We start from the raw sequence: 15,958 nt of genomic DNA on the forward strand, positions 1-15,958 counted from the left end.
AAGAACGACGGCGGACCACAGAGGCTCATAGCCATTTGATGCTGGGTGAGGGAAAATTGATAGTGTATGGTCACCCCTATTTCCTGCAGCCATTGAAGGGATTGGTCATGAAGTGAGGTGAAAGCCATAGAGAGTCGCGGTAAATCGCTTATCTCTAATTTGATCCATTGATCTGCTTATGAATTTTCGTCGAGCTTGGATACACATGGAGGAAAGACTGCCTAGACGCATGGAATAAATGATGTTCGTGAAGTTTGGCTGGAATGACTTACGCAGCCGAAGCAAATGATTTTCTCCACGGCTAGGTCCAGCGAAAGCAGCTCCACATAATTATAGGTTTTCGGGGTCATTTCAACTTCCACAATTGTTGCAGCGGTGATTTCGAAATCGGAGGGAAAAGGAAAAGACAATACCTTCGTAGCCTGAAACTACAACAGAATGACGGCGAAGTACGGCCTAGCACGCAACTAAAGATGATGGAAACTGCCCGAGATCCCCGAAAACCTATCCCCAAACCAACCAAATGGAGTGTGGGATCACCTCGGTCAGTCCTGGGAGCTTTTGCGATCCTAGAATGCTCGCCTCGGGTTTCGGGACTCAGAGTGCGCTTTCGGGGATCTATATGAGGTATTCTTGGGGTGGATAAGTCAGTTGTACATACACTACGCAAGAATGTGTAAACGTGGGTGAAATGCGGTGGAAGTCCTCTGGCTTGCAATTTGGTTCAAGGGACGTCTTGATTCTGCTAATTCATCGTTGATATCATCCACGGCGACAATGCTACATAATCACCTTATTGATTGTGAAAATGTCCGTTTGACCGACTGACCCTCTGGCAAAGTCGTATGTTTGATTTGCAGGTATGGTCATCTTGCGCATTTCAGTTTCTAGACAGATAACAACTTGATTGGTTTCTTTATCACCAACCCTTTCAACGGCCATGTAAAGATTCCGAATGGACTCAGATTGACTGGCTGACTTACTGACGGGCTCAACAGAAAGTCCCGCGGCCGTTTCTCCCACGCTATAAATGAGGTGCTCCGGGTACTAAGTCTAGATTGCCTCGCTTTCTCCGACTGGATGCCCGACGCCTCTTCTTCGCCAGTGTCCCTCTACTCATTTAATACTTCCATACTTATTTTGTCTCAAACACTATTGGTTGATGATGTCTCTCCACACTGGTCAAGGCTCACCGAGAAGCGCCAATAGACGCCCTTTGCAGAAGGCGACAGTGGTCAAAATTGCTGACTGCGGTCAAGCCCAAAGGTCATCTCGCGTCGACGATAAGATCCTGGAGCGGATTCAAAAATGCCTCAGTCGCGCTCACCACCCGAACTCCTCCGAGCTAGAGGCTAAAGCTGCCCTTTTCATCTCTCAAAAACTGATGAGCCAGCATAACGTGACCCAAGCAGATCTCATGGCTGCGGATGGAAACAGCAATAAGGCATCCTTCGGTGGACGGAGCAAAGTTCGCATTACCAAAACCGATAGATCCACAAAAAGAGCCATGATGGAAGCCTTCACCTCCAAGCTAGCGCAGGCCATGTGTACCAGTTTTGACTGCAAGTGTTACTCAACTCACGGCGGTGAGTTTGTGGAATGGAGCTTCTTTGGCATTGCGAGCAACACGGTTGCAGCGGCAATGGCATTTGAGATGGCACACAACAGAATTCTGGACTGGGCATGTTTCTATAAAGGCGGCACACCTACGTTTAGTTATCGCATCGGTGTTGCCGATGGGCTCGCAGCCATGGCGTATCGCGAGAAACAAAGAGAGTTAGACCAAGCGCGGCGCAAGGAACTAGATTTCCTGGCTTCTCAGGAGCGCGAAGTGGCGATGAAAATTCAGCAAGAAACCCAGAGACTACAGCTGCCTTCGGGCCAGTTTGCCACTTCCATTGACGATCAATGCACCGATCGAGGAATCCGCAATAACGCGCGCGATATTGATCCTTGCATCGAGGAGGACGACAGCGAGGACTTCGGGCTCAAGGCTGACTTCAATACGGATGACATGGAGAGCATAGACCTCTATGGTGACGTGAATGAGAGTATTGACATGTTTGTGAAACGGGAACCTGGAGAGCCACGAAGAGCAACCGATGTGCCTGCTTTTCAACCAGAGTCCGCAGCCGATGTCAAAGCCGAGCTTGTGGCCTCATCTTCGCCCGCAGCGTCATCATGGGTGTCTGGCGCCCAGTTGGTCCAGTTCCGTGCAACAGCGGAGCAGGTGGCAGACGATTATTTGACTGAACACAAGATCAAGCTGTCCGAATGCAAAAAGCGACACTGTCATTCGAGATCTCGATGCCTATCGTCAGGGCCAGAAGGATAGCTCAAAGGTTGATATCAGTCGAAACAGGCAAGACTGAGGATTCCTTAATTGATCCCAGAGGCGGAATGCCTGAATGCAACTCTTGTTGGGATGTACTTGTCGTCGTTAGAATACAGCATGGGGGGTTCGCGCGTCGTCAGGCTTGCTAAATTGTCGTTCTCCCTTCTTGATTTATTTTCATGTACAATTCCCCTCCTTTTTCCTATCAAAGCACCTACAGTAAATATGTTCAAAAAAAGCCGCTCGTCATTTTCGCGCAAATAAGAAAACACTACCGTTGACGCCAAAATCAGCTCGTTTTCAGATTGACATGCATCCACTTCGATTCTAAGTTATTCACTCCGATTATTTGTTCAAAGCGCTCTTGTAATGCAGCAACGGGTCTTTTCGAGGGCGACAGGATTGCAGATTTGTGTGGGAGATTCATTTGCTCTCCACGACAGTCGCGTCTCTGCACCTCTCCATTGAATCACCTGGCCATTTGATTGTCAGTCCAATAGTAATCTGGAGATTGAATCGCGTTTGTTGTGTATCTGATCTCCACTCAAACCCCATCTTACAGCATCGAGATGAGAATGAAATTTGGTAACTTAGCGCGGGCAATTGCGGACAGCAAATTCCATAGCTTTCGCCGAAGCGTCGCCGAAGCTTTCCCGATTGGTTCGTCATGTTCTCTAACGTCATAGAGAAATGGCTTCTTTGGAGCAACATGCACTTGGCTGGGTGTTCCTGCATTGCCCGTAGAGTCTTTTGGGTAAATCGCATCTGCAGTCTGATCATTGTCTCAATTGTTGTAGCCTAATATGGAGCTGGCTCAGATTCTCTATGAGGGTTCAAGTGCTATTGATAAAAGCCCGGATGATCATCAATTCAGAGAAACGCTACAAGGCAAGCCAAACGGCTTGACCAAAGACGAGGTGGCTGACAAGATTGACGCTTGTTTCTGGACACCTGCCCATGCCATCAGGCCTAAGAAGGCAATACCCAGACAGAAACGCGCTTCTTTGCATGACAAAGTCGTGCCTCAGTCGCATGCAACCATTGCCGGGGTGCAAAGACTAAGTGCAGTGGGGATCGGCCCAGCTGTAAGACTTGCTTTGCTCTGCAAAGAAATTGCGAGTATGGGCCAAAAAACGTGAATTCTTCCAGAGGTATGAATTCCTTTGTCCCTCAAGACTCAAACAGCGTTTTGGTTCTGAAAGTATTTAAACAGAGAAATCCAAAGACTATCCACCGAGGTACAAGACTACCTAGCAGCTTTGGAAGCCCTAGAAATGAAAGCAAGTCAAGAGGATTTCCATTTGATAAAGAAAGTGCTGCATATGCATGCATCAAATAGCAGCCATCATCACCAACATTAGTGGCTTAAGTGTATGATAATAGCGGTGTTGGTCAATCAAGCAATCAACGGATTCATGGTGTATGTATCTCTATATGTGAAGCCTCAAAGCCAATCCTGACTCGCTGATGTTCGCTTGTTGATAAGGGCACATTGTGACTGTACACACCGAATTCCTCTGTTGCTCTCTATCCAGCAGCACCGTCTTGAACGCAAACTCATCCTCATTGCCAGTCTTATCTGTTTACTGAAAATGCACTTTGATCTGTCACTTTACGGAAGCACCATCCCGACCTCCCGCGACCTGTCTGAGCAAGATGACGCAATTGTGCACGCATACCTCAATCTCGAAACGCGATATCCTCAATCATATACATGCGCGACACCACATCTCATTCTAGAACGCTCAAGAATGCATTTATTGCATTTTCTGTATATGGAGACTTTCCATGAATTGAACGAGCAAGTGTAGTAAGGTACAAAAGACAAGGTTGATTCCGTCAGCCGATTCTGCTGTATCGTTCCTCTTGCCTCTGCCAAGCTCTATGAATGCGACCATCACCAACAACTCGGCCAACCATTCGCAGAAAGTCAGTCCGTGTTATCCAGCTTTCGTCATTCGGACAAAGTGCGGAATGTCGGAATGAGATCCTAGTCCACTTAATTTTGACGTAGGTCGTTGGGGCCCGTCTTAATGACCACGACGGGGTTCCCGCTATGACTACCCCCGTAATTTCTTGCACATTCTCCCGTCCATATAGTCGTTGAGTGCGTCCCATTTCATCAATGTAGGTGATATGAGAAATGCGGCTCTGCGAGTCAGATACTTTTTGAAGGGATTCTGTGTTGCCAAGCAACCCGATCTTGAAAATGTACTTGCAGGCTTCTAATGAGCCAATTCGCATGATGGAGAAGCATCCTGTTCCAATGTAGCCCCAAGCGTCAACCCTGCTATGCATATCGTTGATCTTCAGGGCCCCTATTGTGCGGGAGATATGGTCATCGCGCGTGCCCCTTTGACCTTCATCTACTTCTGTCCCATCGATCGGGGAACTTCTGCGTTGCGGCTCGATACCAGAGGTCTGAGACTCTGCCACATTTTCGAGTAACGTTGACGGAATCTGTTGTTGCATGTGTGCCGAAGACTGACCATCGACCAAGTCAAGAGAAATAATACGCTCCGGGAGTCCAATGTATGGGCCCTCTGCGCCACACTCTAAAAAGAGATCCAGAAACTGCTTGTTGTTCTTGAAGGCATGGAGAAGCGCGGTGTTTTTGATGTTGGCTGGCTCGCCCGCAAAGGCGCCTCAACAGACTTTGCTTTGTTTTGCTGTCTCCCATCATGGTACACTCTAGCGCCGATTCTCCAAAATTGTTCGTAGCGGTGACATTCGCACCGTGGTCAATCAAGCAGTGGATGGCTTCATCGCGTCCCAAGTGGCAAGCATTCATGAGTGGCGTAAAACCAAGTTTGTCGCGATTGTCAAAATCAGCTCCTAAGCGGATCAGTGCATCGATGATAGGGACTGGAGAGATCCTAACCGCATAGTCTAAAGCAGTATTGCTGAAATCGTCGAAGTAATTTATATGAGCCACTCGTTCTGGTTCTGTCATATCTTGCAGAATGGCCTCGATTATTTCAACGCATTTGGTGGCACGGAGGAGGATGGAACTTTGAAGAACACTCATTTGAGACCTAGTCATATCCAATGCCGCATTTGGCTCTTCTTGCAGATAAAGAATGGCTCCTTCGTAAAAGTGAGAGTTAAGACAGCTGTGCGAAATCGGCGATCCATGTTTGGCACACGCAGAGACAATATTCCGAAGCACTTTCTCAGGCCACTCATTCTGTTCAAAAAGATTCAGGAGAGATTTGAAGCCTCGCAAACTTGATTTACCAGACTTGGATCTCCGCATGAGATCCCATAGCCACTGCTTAGGCCAGTTTTTGTGTATGACAGCCTTCACCAACGAGTCAAGACCTTGGAAGGCAGGCCCCACTCTATCAATCAGAAAGTCGATTGAAGCTTGAAAAAAGTCCCACCGACAAGATACGAATGCAATTACATCCTCGTTTGGCAGATAATCCAGGATGTCATAGATCAACTCAGCTGGAAGGGGAATGATGTTCACTGCCAACTGCGGATTCTCATTGTCGTCGGGGCGATTCGAAAACTGTAGCTGACCAAGTCCATTTGACAGTCCTTGATCCATGTCGGCATGAAGAACTTCTTCGATCATGATATGGTATCCTTGGGAGTGTAGTGATGTGCGATGACTGTTCTATCGAAAGGCGTAGACTGTCAATTCATCCAAGCCAAGGCCAACACATAATTGTGATCTTAGCGGCAGCGTGTGGTGGTCTCAGATTCGACGAAATGCCTCATACGGGACTCATTGTAGCTGTATTTTGTAGGGGCAGACATTTATGATTTGAACGTATACCCCCAAGCAAGTGTGTCGATTTATGAAGAATCAACAGCCGAGAAGCACTTTTCTGACGCGTCAATCCATCATACTCGATAGCGGGATTTGTGCTCCTTGATTGAACAAGTCAACATCCCGTCGGCGGTATGAATGTCACAGCTCTTGTACAAGATGTTGATTTCCTCAGAAGTCGGCGTTAACGAGTCTCCGAGAAAGACACTTCAGGAGGCTCGGCTCAAGTAAACTTTGACTACATACTGAATATTCCATATTGCGCTTATGTTTCATGCTCGGGCTCAATGGACCAAAGTGTACAAACAAAGAAAAGCATTCTCACCATCTTACACCCTCTGAACAAATCATTCGAGGAACGACTTGTTGGCGAAGCACAATACAATAAGTCGAGAGTATTCTCTGTGCAGCTTTTCTCTGTGCAGCTTGCTCCTCTCTCTCGATCAGTCTCATTTACTTCCGCATTCAATTCACATACAATTGCGTCCCGCGATGATGCAATAATCTACGGCTTATTGGTGCCTTCATATGGTTCGGAATCTGCTGTCAAGGGTACCGACAATGTCCATTCTCAGAAAGTGCACCGAAATGGCCCCGACAAGATGTTTTCATCTCACCTCGCATGTACCTGGTCACGAACCCCGCGAGACTCACGCCTCCGAGCGACAGGAAAGCACATCCACGCAATGTCGGCGTTCCATATGGGGGTAACATTGTCGAACTCCCTGCCAATCGAGCCAACCAGTACAAGTATGTGGTTCGCTTCAATGGACCAGCAGGGGGAGAAGACTGGAGTGTGGTGATCTGGAATAAACTTGGACCAGACGGTATTCAGGGCGGTTGGTACGGCAAAACTTGCGGGGTATTCACTCCTGCCGCCGGCCAGACACGATTCATAGCCTTTGATGAGGATTCCCAGGGTGGATGGGCCGCTGCACCTGGAACTGCCATCCCTTTGGATTCTAAAGGTGGTTATGCGTCGACGTGGGGAGATTTTGACTTTGGTTCATTCGTGAACGACGGCTGGTCCGGATTTGACGTCTCTGCGATTCAAGCACAGAACGCTGGCCTGGAAATTCAAGGAATGCAGATATGTGATGTCCTCACCCATATATTTTCAGCCATTACTCGAAATGCGAGTCACGTTCGCAAAGCCTACACAAAGGATGTTGCCCATGTCGGCGGTATTGGTGGCAATCTTGCCCCCGGTCCAGTCAGACTCCAGGTAGCCCTTGATTATGCCAAATGAGACGTGTTTGGTATTTATCAGGAACTAGGGGAGTACAGTCAGTGTCCACCTAGGGGACGCCCCATGATGCTCAATGCAGAGTTTTGACGACAGTTCAGTTCCTTGAACCGCTTCAATAGCTATCCAAAAACTATTGTATCCAATCATCGTGGTTTTTTTTATTGTACTTCTCATGCTGCCGTTTCTATATGTTCAACCCGACAGATCATCTCCTTGATCAATCTGAATGTCCCGCACCAGTTATTGTCGCTTTCAAAAATACACCGATGAATAATATACTATCAGAGCGTCCAGTTATGGTTCGGGCAGAGTCACGACATCGAAATGATCATGCCTCTTTATCAAAGACCCCTTTGTCCCAAAATCACTATATATGCAGGAAATTTGTAGGTCTCATGCAACTATTCCTTTCGGCGAGCCCATTGCATCAGATGCTCGTTTTTGCGCGGATGAATATTTTCAGTGCTAGAATGAGCCAGGAAAGCCATCTGACCAGTGCTTGAAACGCTCCTCACTGGACAACTCAGGAATGGCAGTTATAATCATATGATAAGCCAAACATCTAAGTAATTTCGAGTATACAATATTTCAGTAATCTTAGTGTGATTGAGGATCAGGGCGCGTCTGGACTGCGCGATGCGCAGGGATGCCATCTTGCACATGACAGACTTGCCTATTAGCTGAGCCCCTCCAGATGCCAAATTTTCTACCGCTAAAAAATATCATCAGAGGTTATTTGGACATCGGAGGACGAACTATGGTCTCTGACTTTCGTACACTATTTTTCATGCAGCTTTTGCAGATCATCGACCCTCCACCTGTTGTCCAAACTCGCACCATCGAATCTTTTTCATGTCCGTCTGCGGGAAAACATGATGTCACATTCGACAACAACGCGCAGTTCTTCCTCCTCGTCACCATAGAACCCATTCATCGGCAGAACACTGGTCACTCATCGTCAGTCCTGATTGGGGACAGGTTTGCAAGTATCGCCCACGTTAGAAGACCATACCCAACTGGCTGCTTTGTCTTTTCGGATGTAGCCGTGCGCACCGCAGGGCAGTATCTTTTGAAGTTCTCACTCTTTGAGAGATACATCAGTGCTGGATCAGATGGCAGGTATTTTTAATGTCCTTATTTCTTTGAAAAAACCAGAAGGAAAGCTGAGGCCCAAAGATCGCCGCAAGTATTGCGTTTTTGCTTAAAGGTCAATTCGCGTCCCTTCATTGTCTTCAGACCAAAGGGCTTCCCCGGAATTCTCAATAGTACAATCTTATCTCATAGCCTTGCCGAGCAAGGTTGTCGACTTCGCTTAAGAGGCCCTCGATCGTCGAATCGGAGCGAAGCGATCGAATCAGACGAAATGACTTCTAAGACCTGTGATCATTCCACAATACCTTGCAGAGTTATCTATTGAAAGGTTAATCGGTATATACGTCAGGATCTTTCGGCTTTTCATGGAAAGGGTACGAATATCGATATTTTCTATGACCCTCGGATATGTGCACGCCCTCGTTATGCGGGATTTAATCGGTCCGGGTGTACCAGGACAATGACCCCTTGGCCAGGTTTGAAACCCCATCCTTGTGATTGCTGTCTATCATCTTCATTCACTGCAGATTATGATGGAGACAGAATGTGATGGATTATGCAAACTTTGGTAGGAAAGTCTATGCTGCATGACTGACAATGATGGTCAGTCACGGCACCCCGCCCAGGTGAGCTAAGCTAAGTCGACATATTCTCGTCAAGTCCCTGCCGGATGATGTGAAATCTCACATAATGCTTCGTGATAATCAGCAGTACCGCTAGATCGAGAGTGATAAGGGTCCTGGTCTCCCACTGCCTGACCGCGAGATGGCCTTATCACCTGCAGCGCAACGGCTGTGGGCGAGGTGGCCGTGTTCAATAAATTCGCATGACTTGACCACGACTGTCCTTGCCTCCGGCCCGGTGGAAAACCCAGAGTATCGGCATGCATTGCTGTGCGAAGATGATACAGCAGCGCGAAATCCAGTTTCAACTTGATACTGTATATCATAGTTTGTAGACTGATTTATATGAAATGCAGCCTGTACTCCGTCAAGAGGAGCAGAATGTTGAGTAGAAAAACAAATCCTCCGATGCCAAGCAGATGAGTGGTGGCTCGAGGTTGCCCACGGCCGCGAAGTCTGGCGACACATATCAGATTGCGCATTGCCTCAGACATGTAGACGCAACTAATCACGCTCTCTTGCACACAAAAACCGACCAGTTGGATGCGATTGAAGATAGCAGCCGTTCGGAGAAAGCGGGGATCGCCGTTTATACTCCCAAAAAACAGAACTGTCATAGGGACGTGTAGGATGCCAGCATTCACGACGATCATCCGGAGCACCCACCGCACCTTGCTGATATCAAGAACAACCAGGCGCAGGCGAGAGTAGCATACGACAGCCTGACCAGTCACCATTACGTACCAACCAGCGATGAATAACACGGACGTCGGCAGTGTGGATTTTTGAGATGTGCAGCAAATGATGGCAGAAACAGCGTGCACAAGAATGCCCCAGCATGAGGCCTGTATGCTCCAGAGGTAGAGGGTGCGATAATTTTTGACAATGTCAAACGTGATCAACACCGTTTCCATGGCATTGTATATGGCAGTAGCGAGTATCGATATGACGATGATGTTTGAGATGTTTTCTTGGAGGACAATTCCTACCTCCGGGGACAGATTGGCCACGAAGGTATCCATGACCACGTAGAACTTTGTTTGTGGCTTTGTCTGCAGAATGAGAAGACATTGAAAGCTGTTCAATAATGTGAAAGGCACCGGGCTTTATCAATCAATTATATAGCCAGAGCCATGATGCATATGTGCGGGGCCGTTACTAGAGAGAGAATCATGAAAAGCCGGTCTAGCTCAGGTCCAGACCGGCGGCACCGGGACATAACTGGAAAGTCCCAGGAGCAAGCTCACTCCCAGGATCATTGATGTTTGGCTTCAGCTCAGTGATCTGCGCAATCATCGACTGAGGTCTCACGGCCAGTCTTTTCTGACCCGCTTGGGTCGGTGGCCTGCACATGAGGACAAATTGTACCCCAACGTGACCACTCTCGAAAGTTGGCCTTGAGAGCTTGCATGAGAAGTGTGGGAAGCCTTACAGTTTCTCTTACCGGTCAAGGATTCTACAAACCATGAATAGTGAATAGATGTTGCCAAAGCTTTTTACAAGATCCCCGCTTTCACGACTACCAAAACTCCGTTGACTAAGGATACAATCTTTTTACGAGCATCATCAATATCAAACAGATTAAGCAGGATAGCAAGAATAAATTCCACGGGATGAATGGCGAGAGGCGAAGGGGAAAGCCACTATTGAATCTTGGCAGGTATAGCCCGCTGAATGAACCTTTGCAAATCTGTTGTACCGGTCTAACACTAAATAATGCAAGACTACCGCATCCCTTTTTATTCGCACTATAACCGTGGTGCTGTGAATAATCAAGACACCAAATAAGCCATCTGGGGATTTGAAATAGGCTCATGTCGTAAATACTGTTTTTAGTGCGTGGTAGCAAAAAAATTTAACCAATTTCATCGTACTTTTTTGTATGTCTGCGGTATCTCACAATATGTTCATATACCACGCCTTAGAGGTCCATTCTCCCAGTGGCACACATCCGATGTACATACTCCCAGATCCATGACGACGATCGTAATTTCTTGGGTCGGTAATTTCTAAGCGCCGGCATCAAGCGATCTGAAGAAAGAGTTAGCATTCACGTCAAGGCAGCTTGAGAGGGTCCATACCTGAAATCGAGCCTCGTGTCAGCGTTGATTCGCTACTATCAGCAGAATCAGATTCAGACACAATAATTGTCTGAAACCACAGATCGATGTTGCTCCGGGTTGCCGCATCGGCTGAAGCGTCTGAATGTATGACCGTCTGTTCTGTCGAGCGACGGCGGGGCTCTCGTCGTTTACGGTGACTTTGACGTCTTGGAGATCGCGCAGTCGTGCGACCATTCTTCCGCAGAATATGGTACTTTTTGCCTCGTAAGGATTCAACGCTTCGATCCACGCCGAACCTTTCTCTGTATGCGCCTGGAAGATCTTTCCACGGCAATGAACGATTTTCATCTAACCATCGCAGGAGGTTCTCTTCTTCTTGGACTGACCAGCTCAGAATTCCACGTGGGGACATTGTGAAATTTAAAATGATGCTCACGGGACGGTCGTGAGTTTTTGTTGAGGGGAGTAAGCTGAGTTTTAAATACTCGCTAGACTTAGTCAAGAGTATCATTCACTGGCGAAGTTGGTCAAACTTTTTCGAGTCAGAGTCTGTTCCATGGATTGGTTTGATGAGCCATATTGAGGATTCTGCACCTGAGAAGCGCTTTGTATCACAGACTTTCACCAGTTTCTGATCCTCAAGTTTCTGATCCTCAGAAATCTGAGGTCTTTTGTCTTTTGTTTCTTTTTTCTTTTACCTTTTTTTGTTTTCGAATTAAGCGTCGCTCCCGAGCAACAATGATCATCAAATATTGAGCATTGCTCAAATTGCACAATCTGGATGAAATCTAATGTGGTTAGAGCAATGTTCGTATGTTGATCTTGCCTGTTGAAGCTGCCTGTTGAAGCTACCTGTTGAAGCTGTTGAGTATCACGGTGGTCAAAGCTTATGTGGCGAGACTAGCGATGTACATTTAAATAGATGGGTTTCCCACTTTTGATAGAAACCTCAACAAGAATATTACAACTACCTATCTCAACAACAGTGTCAATGCGCTGATGAGAAGACTCTTAATGGTGAGTGTGGAGGCGTTGACAAACGGGAGGTAAGTCGCACAACAGGCGGTGGGTCGCCCCTCGCGCACATGTTTGTCCGACTTGGCGGAAGACCCCACCTGCATGATTTATTTTCTTTCACAGGCCAACAGCCTTTCTAAAGTCCATATTGACGGAAAATACTGTTGTGACATACGGCTGGAAAAATCAGGAAGCAAGCCGAAGCATCGTCATTAATTCCGAAAAAACTTTACGAAGAATTAGTTTGGGCATCAGCTTGATTTTCTTATTATACTGTATATATAGCCGCACGTCTCCTTACGAATAAATGCACGTTCACATATCTGAACTACAAACACTTTGACATCGAACTCACATTCGTGGCATTCATCTCCCTAGTGACCACTCCATATTATGACCAGTGAGAAGTCTACACCGTCTCCTCTTAACACAAGTGTAATACATCATCAAACAGCTCCCGGTTCAAATTATTTCAAGGTCAACCACACACTACGTACAATAAGGCGATACAGTGCCGCCCGTTATTGCCTTCCATATCTGGAAACAGGGAGTTACTTTCCTGAATCTCTGAACACGTAATCAGGGTCGAAAAGCATGTACCAATGGTATGGGTCACGTATGTGTACTTGTCTGGTATTCTCTAGTCTCCACCACAGCAGTTTAACATGTGGTACGCTGACTAATAAAGTTGATTACATGATCTATTGTTCCGACACTGAACCCTAGTCACGTGATATTATAAGCCCAATATGGAATCGCGTATATTACATGTTATGTCTATACGTAGTAATGGTACCTGATTTTGTACCTCATTTGTACCGATACAAGTCTCTGTACTTCGTAGACAGGGACGACTTGAAGACGCCATGCAAACCAAGCAAACTAGCGGCCGTTAGCAATCCGTCAAGTTTTCTCCCCTTACTCGCTTCACTGCAGAGGGCGGACCCTTGAAAATCTGTTCACCTCACTAGTCCGTTTTTCTCTCCCTTCTTAGATGTAAGTATCATAGTCAATTTGCTGCGCCACAGGCAGATATCTCCAGCGGCTGAAGAAGGCTGCGGTTCTGCCTTCACCCCCGTTGTTTGTGGCGTATACACCGAGCAGTGAACCTGGATATGGATAATGTTAGTGCCTGCGGTGTCTATACCATGCCATAACGGGATAAAGTTACCTGTAAAAGGGCTCAAGCCACCGGTAACAATTTCCCCACTCACAGAAGTGATCCGCATATACTCGTCGGGCCTATTTGCTGGGCTTACACCAAATACATACTGGGTGTCGCTGATTGCAGAGATATATAGCCGGATGGGCTGCGGGAGCCAGTCCTTGGGTACGGGCAAGATGACTGTCTCGGGCACTTTAGTGTCAGGCTTACCGCTCGCCTCAACCCTGAATCTGATGTGTGGTAAGAGACCTTTTGCGCCACTTCTTGCGAGGTTCACAATGCCCAAGTCCATGTGTTGGAACTGGTTCAAAAACAGGGAAATTCCAGCTTCTTCCTCTCTGACCTTGGGGTTGAAGGACAGGTCAACGGTGTAATTGAAGAGCGTCGCTGACTGTTTGCGCGCGACAAAGGCAAGGCTGTTCTTTGCGACGTCATATCCAGTGAAGCCCGTAAGATTTATATTGGATGGCGATACTTGTAGTGAATTAGGACGAGATTTTGGCGAGATAGTGAACAAGGTATCATCCCGTCGACGCCAGTAGATAAAGTGTTGTGGCATGGAGGAGCCATGCGGGAAATCGACAATATCTGGATCACCAACCCAGTGGCCGTTGCCAGCGATATCGCGGTTCCTGGGGGGTAGACGTCCAGACATATTCCCCCGCACGGGTTCAAGAATTGGCCACTCGCCCTTGTCCCACGTCGCCGCGAATAGCACTGTCTCGCGGTTCATAGGAATGATATCCGACGAGCCACCTCGGACCGCTAGCGCGACACCCCACCAATTGCCCGATGCATCTTGGAAAAGATCTGCGTGTCCCACATCCTGGAAATACTGGTTCGTGGCCCTGTTTGTGAGGATCGGGTTGCTTTTAAACGCCGTATAAGGACCAGCGAGGGACTTGGAGCGAGCAATGACTTCCGAGTGATTGCTCTCCGTGCCTCCCTCAGCTTGCATAATGTAATAGTAGCCATCTTTGTGGTAAAAGTGTGGCCCTTCAGGCGAAAAGCCTCCAGTACCGTTCCACACCTTGACAGCCTCGGTCGCTTTGCCAGTGTTAATGTCGATCTCGCTAAGGTAGTCCTCCGCCTGGAGCATGTAAGCCTTTCCAGTATCCCAGAAAAGATCTGGGTCAATCATGTTCGCGTGATTTTCGATCTCGAGGGCGTTGGACCAAGTGGCGTCATTGTATGGATCAGTCGTTCTAAAGATCTTGATCTTTGAGATTGTCTGCCCACCGCGAGGATTGTCATCAGCCCATGACAAATAGGCCGTGATCAAGTAAAGCGTGCCCTCGTTGAAACGAAGGGTGGAAGCCCAAATGCCTCCTAGCTGTGTCGGATTTGTCGCTAGTTCTGGCAGCTGCTCTTCTCTGGTGAAGGCATGGCTCACTAATCTCCAGTTGACGAGATCTTTGCTGGCATAGATTGGGGCCCCCGGCACAGACATGAACGAAGAGGTTGTGCAGAAGAACGTGTCGTCCCACTCGTGAATGAAAGTGCAGCTGGGGTCTGAATTCCAGCCAGGCAGAATAGGATTGTGGAATGTCTTGTTGAAATATTGAGCTAGACCGTGGGTTGCCAAGGCAGCTATAAGGAATAGGAGTCCTGTGAGAGTCCCCATGGCTGAAAGCGTTTGTTCATAGAGAGGCCAGTTATGATGGAATCAAGGCTTATGGTAAACGATCTGTCTTTCCAAAGGTCACAGGATCAGCTACTCTACTTATACTTCTTTTATGAAAATGGCTAACTCCTTAAGCGGAAGAACGTCGGATATGTGGACGATCAACCTATTACTCCGTATCCGGCAACAAGCAGACTCGACAAAAGTGGTTGGATATTAGACCCCTCCACTTCAATAATATGGGGAAAGGCGGGGGGGGGGGGGGGGGGCTGGGAGATACGCTATTGAAAAGATGGGGTAATGGAATGTTGTCTAGGCTTATAATATAATCCAAACGGCTCAAATCTTGTGAATGAGTGGGCCGTGCAATGAGCTATGGCCCATCCCGAGCGGGGGCCCCGCCCCCACCCCCCACACTTCCAAGAGGTAGCTTAGGTCAATCCTCAAGCGCTTGACGCCACCCCGATGTTCCGACTTGGACTTTTGTTCCTCAGGTTTACCCCTAGACGACAAGTCATACATCCCATTAATATCTTGTTAGATTACCCGCCCTTCGGTGAGACTCCACAAGTATGCATTACTGACTGCGACCCCAAAACACACCAGGTAATTCGAGCAGAGCAACCGTCAAAATGCTTACCCAATAAAGAGATCCACGAGCTGTTTGAGCGGCCACAGATGGAACTTGCTAAGAATACAACGGGTTGAGTCCATGCGAAGATACTGTATGTGGGACTAAGTAACTAGATATATTGAAGTTGCTGATCTCCTATATACGAGAATTGGGAGGGCCCGCCCGAGGACAGTAACGCGAACAGCGAAATGCTGTCAGTTCTTTGCACACCTTCCCACTTTCCGGCTCACCAAGCGCGATGCTCGTCTCATCTAGAACGCCTATGGGAATTTTTTCACATAGGTCCACTTACCAAATAGTCGTACCACAATGTCTTGCTTTAGAGCGTATAAAATCGACAGAAAGGGTGCATGTTCTTCCTAATCTGGTCATATATCA

The 15,958-nt window shown here is 47.5% G+C and overlaps 8 protein-coding genes across 8 annotated transcripts; 4 read left to right on the forward strand and 4 right to left on the reverse strand.

Annotated features, from left to right (window-relative positions):
- Positions 1–1,165: 1,165 nt before the first annotated feature.
- Positions 1,166–2,335, forward strand: N7520_009731 (DUF2786 domain-containing protein; the record flags this gene model as incomplete). The annotated part of the gene is made up of 1 exon (XM_057143665.1): positions 1,166–2,335. One exon carries the CDS (start codon positions 1,166–1,168, stop codon positions 2,333–2,335), a length of 1,170 nt encoding a protein of 389 aa, XP_056992953.1.
- An 803-nt stretch (positions 2,336–3,138) lies between these two features.
- On the forward strand, positions 3,139–3,474 carry N7520_009732 (uncharacterized protein; the record flags this gene model as incomplete). Its single annotated transcript, XM_057143666.1, has 1 exon — positions 3,139–3,474. One exon carries the CDS (start codon positions 3,139–3,141, stop codon positions 3,472–3,474), a length of 336 nt encoding a protein of 111 aa, XP_056992954.1.
- An 815-nt stretch (positions 3,475–4,289) lies between these two features.
- On the reverse strand, positions 4,290–5,915 carry N7520_009733 (ankyrin repeat domain-containing protein; the record flags this gene model as incomplete). Its single annotated transcript, XM_057143667.1, has 3 exons — positions 4,290–4,325; positions 4,400–4,959; positions 5,024–5,915. 3 exons carry the CDS (start codon positions 5,913–5,915, stop codon positions 4,290–4,292), a joined length of 1,488 nt encoding a protein of 495 aa, XP_056992955.1.
- An 820-nt stretch (positions 5,916–6,735) lies between these two features.
- On the forward strand, positions 6,736–7,362 carry N7520_009734 (Allergen; the record flags this gene model as incomplete). Its single annotated transcript, XM_057143668.1, has 1 exon — positions 6,736–7,362. One exon carries the CDS (start codon positions 6,736–6,738, stop codon positions 7,360–7,362), a length of 627 nt encoding a protein of 208 aa, XP_056992956.1.
- Positions 7,363–8,119: 757 nt separating this feature from the next.
- N7520_009735 (uncharacterized protein) lies at positions 8,120–8,491 on the forward strand (the record flags this gene model as incomplete). Its single annotated transcript, XM_057143669.1, has 1 exon — positions 8,120–8,491. One exon carries the CDS (start codon positions 8,120–8,122, stop codon positions 8,489–8,491), a length of 372 nt encoding a protein of 123 aa, XP_056992957.1.
- Positions 8,492–9,418: 927 nt separating this feature from the next.
- Positions 9,419–10,099, reverse strand: N7520_009736 (uncharacterized protein; the record flags this gene model as incomplete). The annotated part of the gene is made up of 1 exon (XM_057143670.1): positions 9,419–10,099. One exon carries the CDS (start codon positions 10,097–10,099, stop codon positions 9,419–9,421), a length of 681 nt encoding a protein of 226 aa, XP_056992958.1.
- Positions 10,100–10,998: 899 nt separating this feature from the next.
- Positions 10,999–11,552, reverse strand: N7520_009737 (uncharacterized protein; the record flags this gene model as incomplete). Its single annotated transcript, XM_057143671.1, has 2 exons — positions 10,999–11,108; positions 11,159–11,552. The coding sequence occupies 2 exons, from the start codon at positions 11,550–11,552 to the stop codon at positions 10,999–11,001; spliced, it is 504 nt and encodes a 167-aa protein (XP_056992959.1).
- Positions 11,553–13,147: 1,595 nt separating this feature from the next.
- N7520_009738 (xylosidase: arabinofuranosidase) lies at positions 13,148–14,946 on the reverse strand (the record flags this gene model as incomplete). Its single annotated transcript, XM_057143672.1, has 2 exons — positions 13,148–13,266; positions 13,329–14,946. The coding sequence occupies 2 exons, from the start codon at positions 14,944–14,946 to the stop codon at positions 13,148–13,150; spliced, it is 1,737 nt and encodes a 578-aa protein (XP_056992960.1).
- Between the last annotated feature and the right edge of the window lie 1,012 nt (positions 14,947–15,958).

This window comes from Penicillium odoratum, assembly GCF_028828045.1.
Source record: "Penicillium odoratum strain IBT 22623 chromosome Unknown utg000006l_segment0_segment0, whole genome shotgun sequence".
Lineage (NCBI taxonomy): Eukaryota > Fungi > Ascomycota > Eurotiomycetes > Eurotiales > Aspergillaceae > Penicillium > Penicillium odoratum.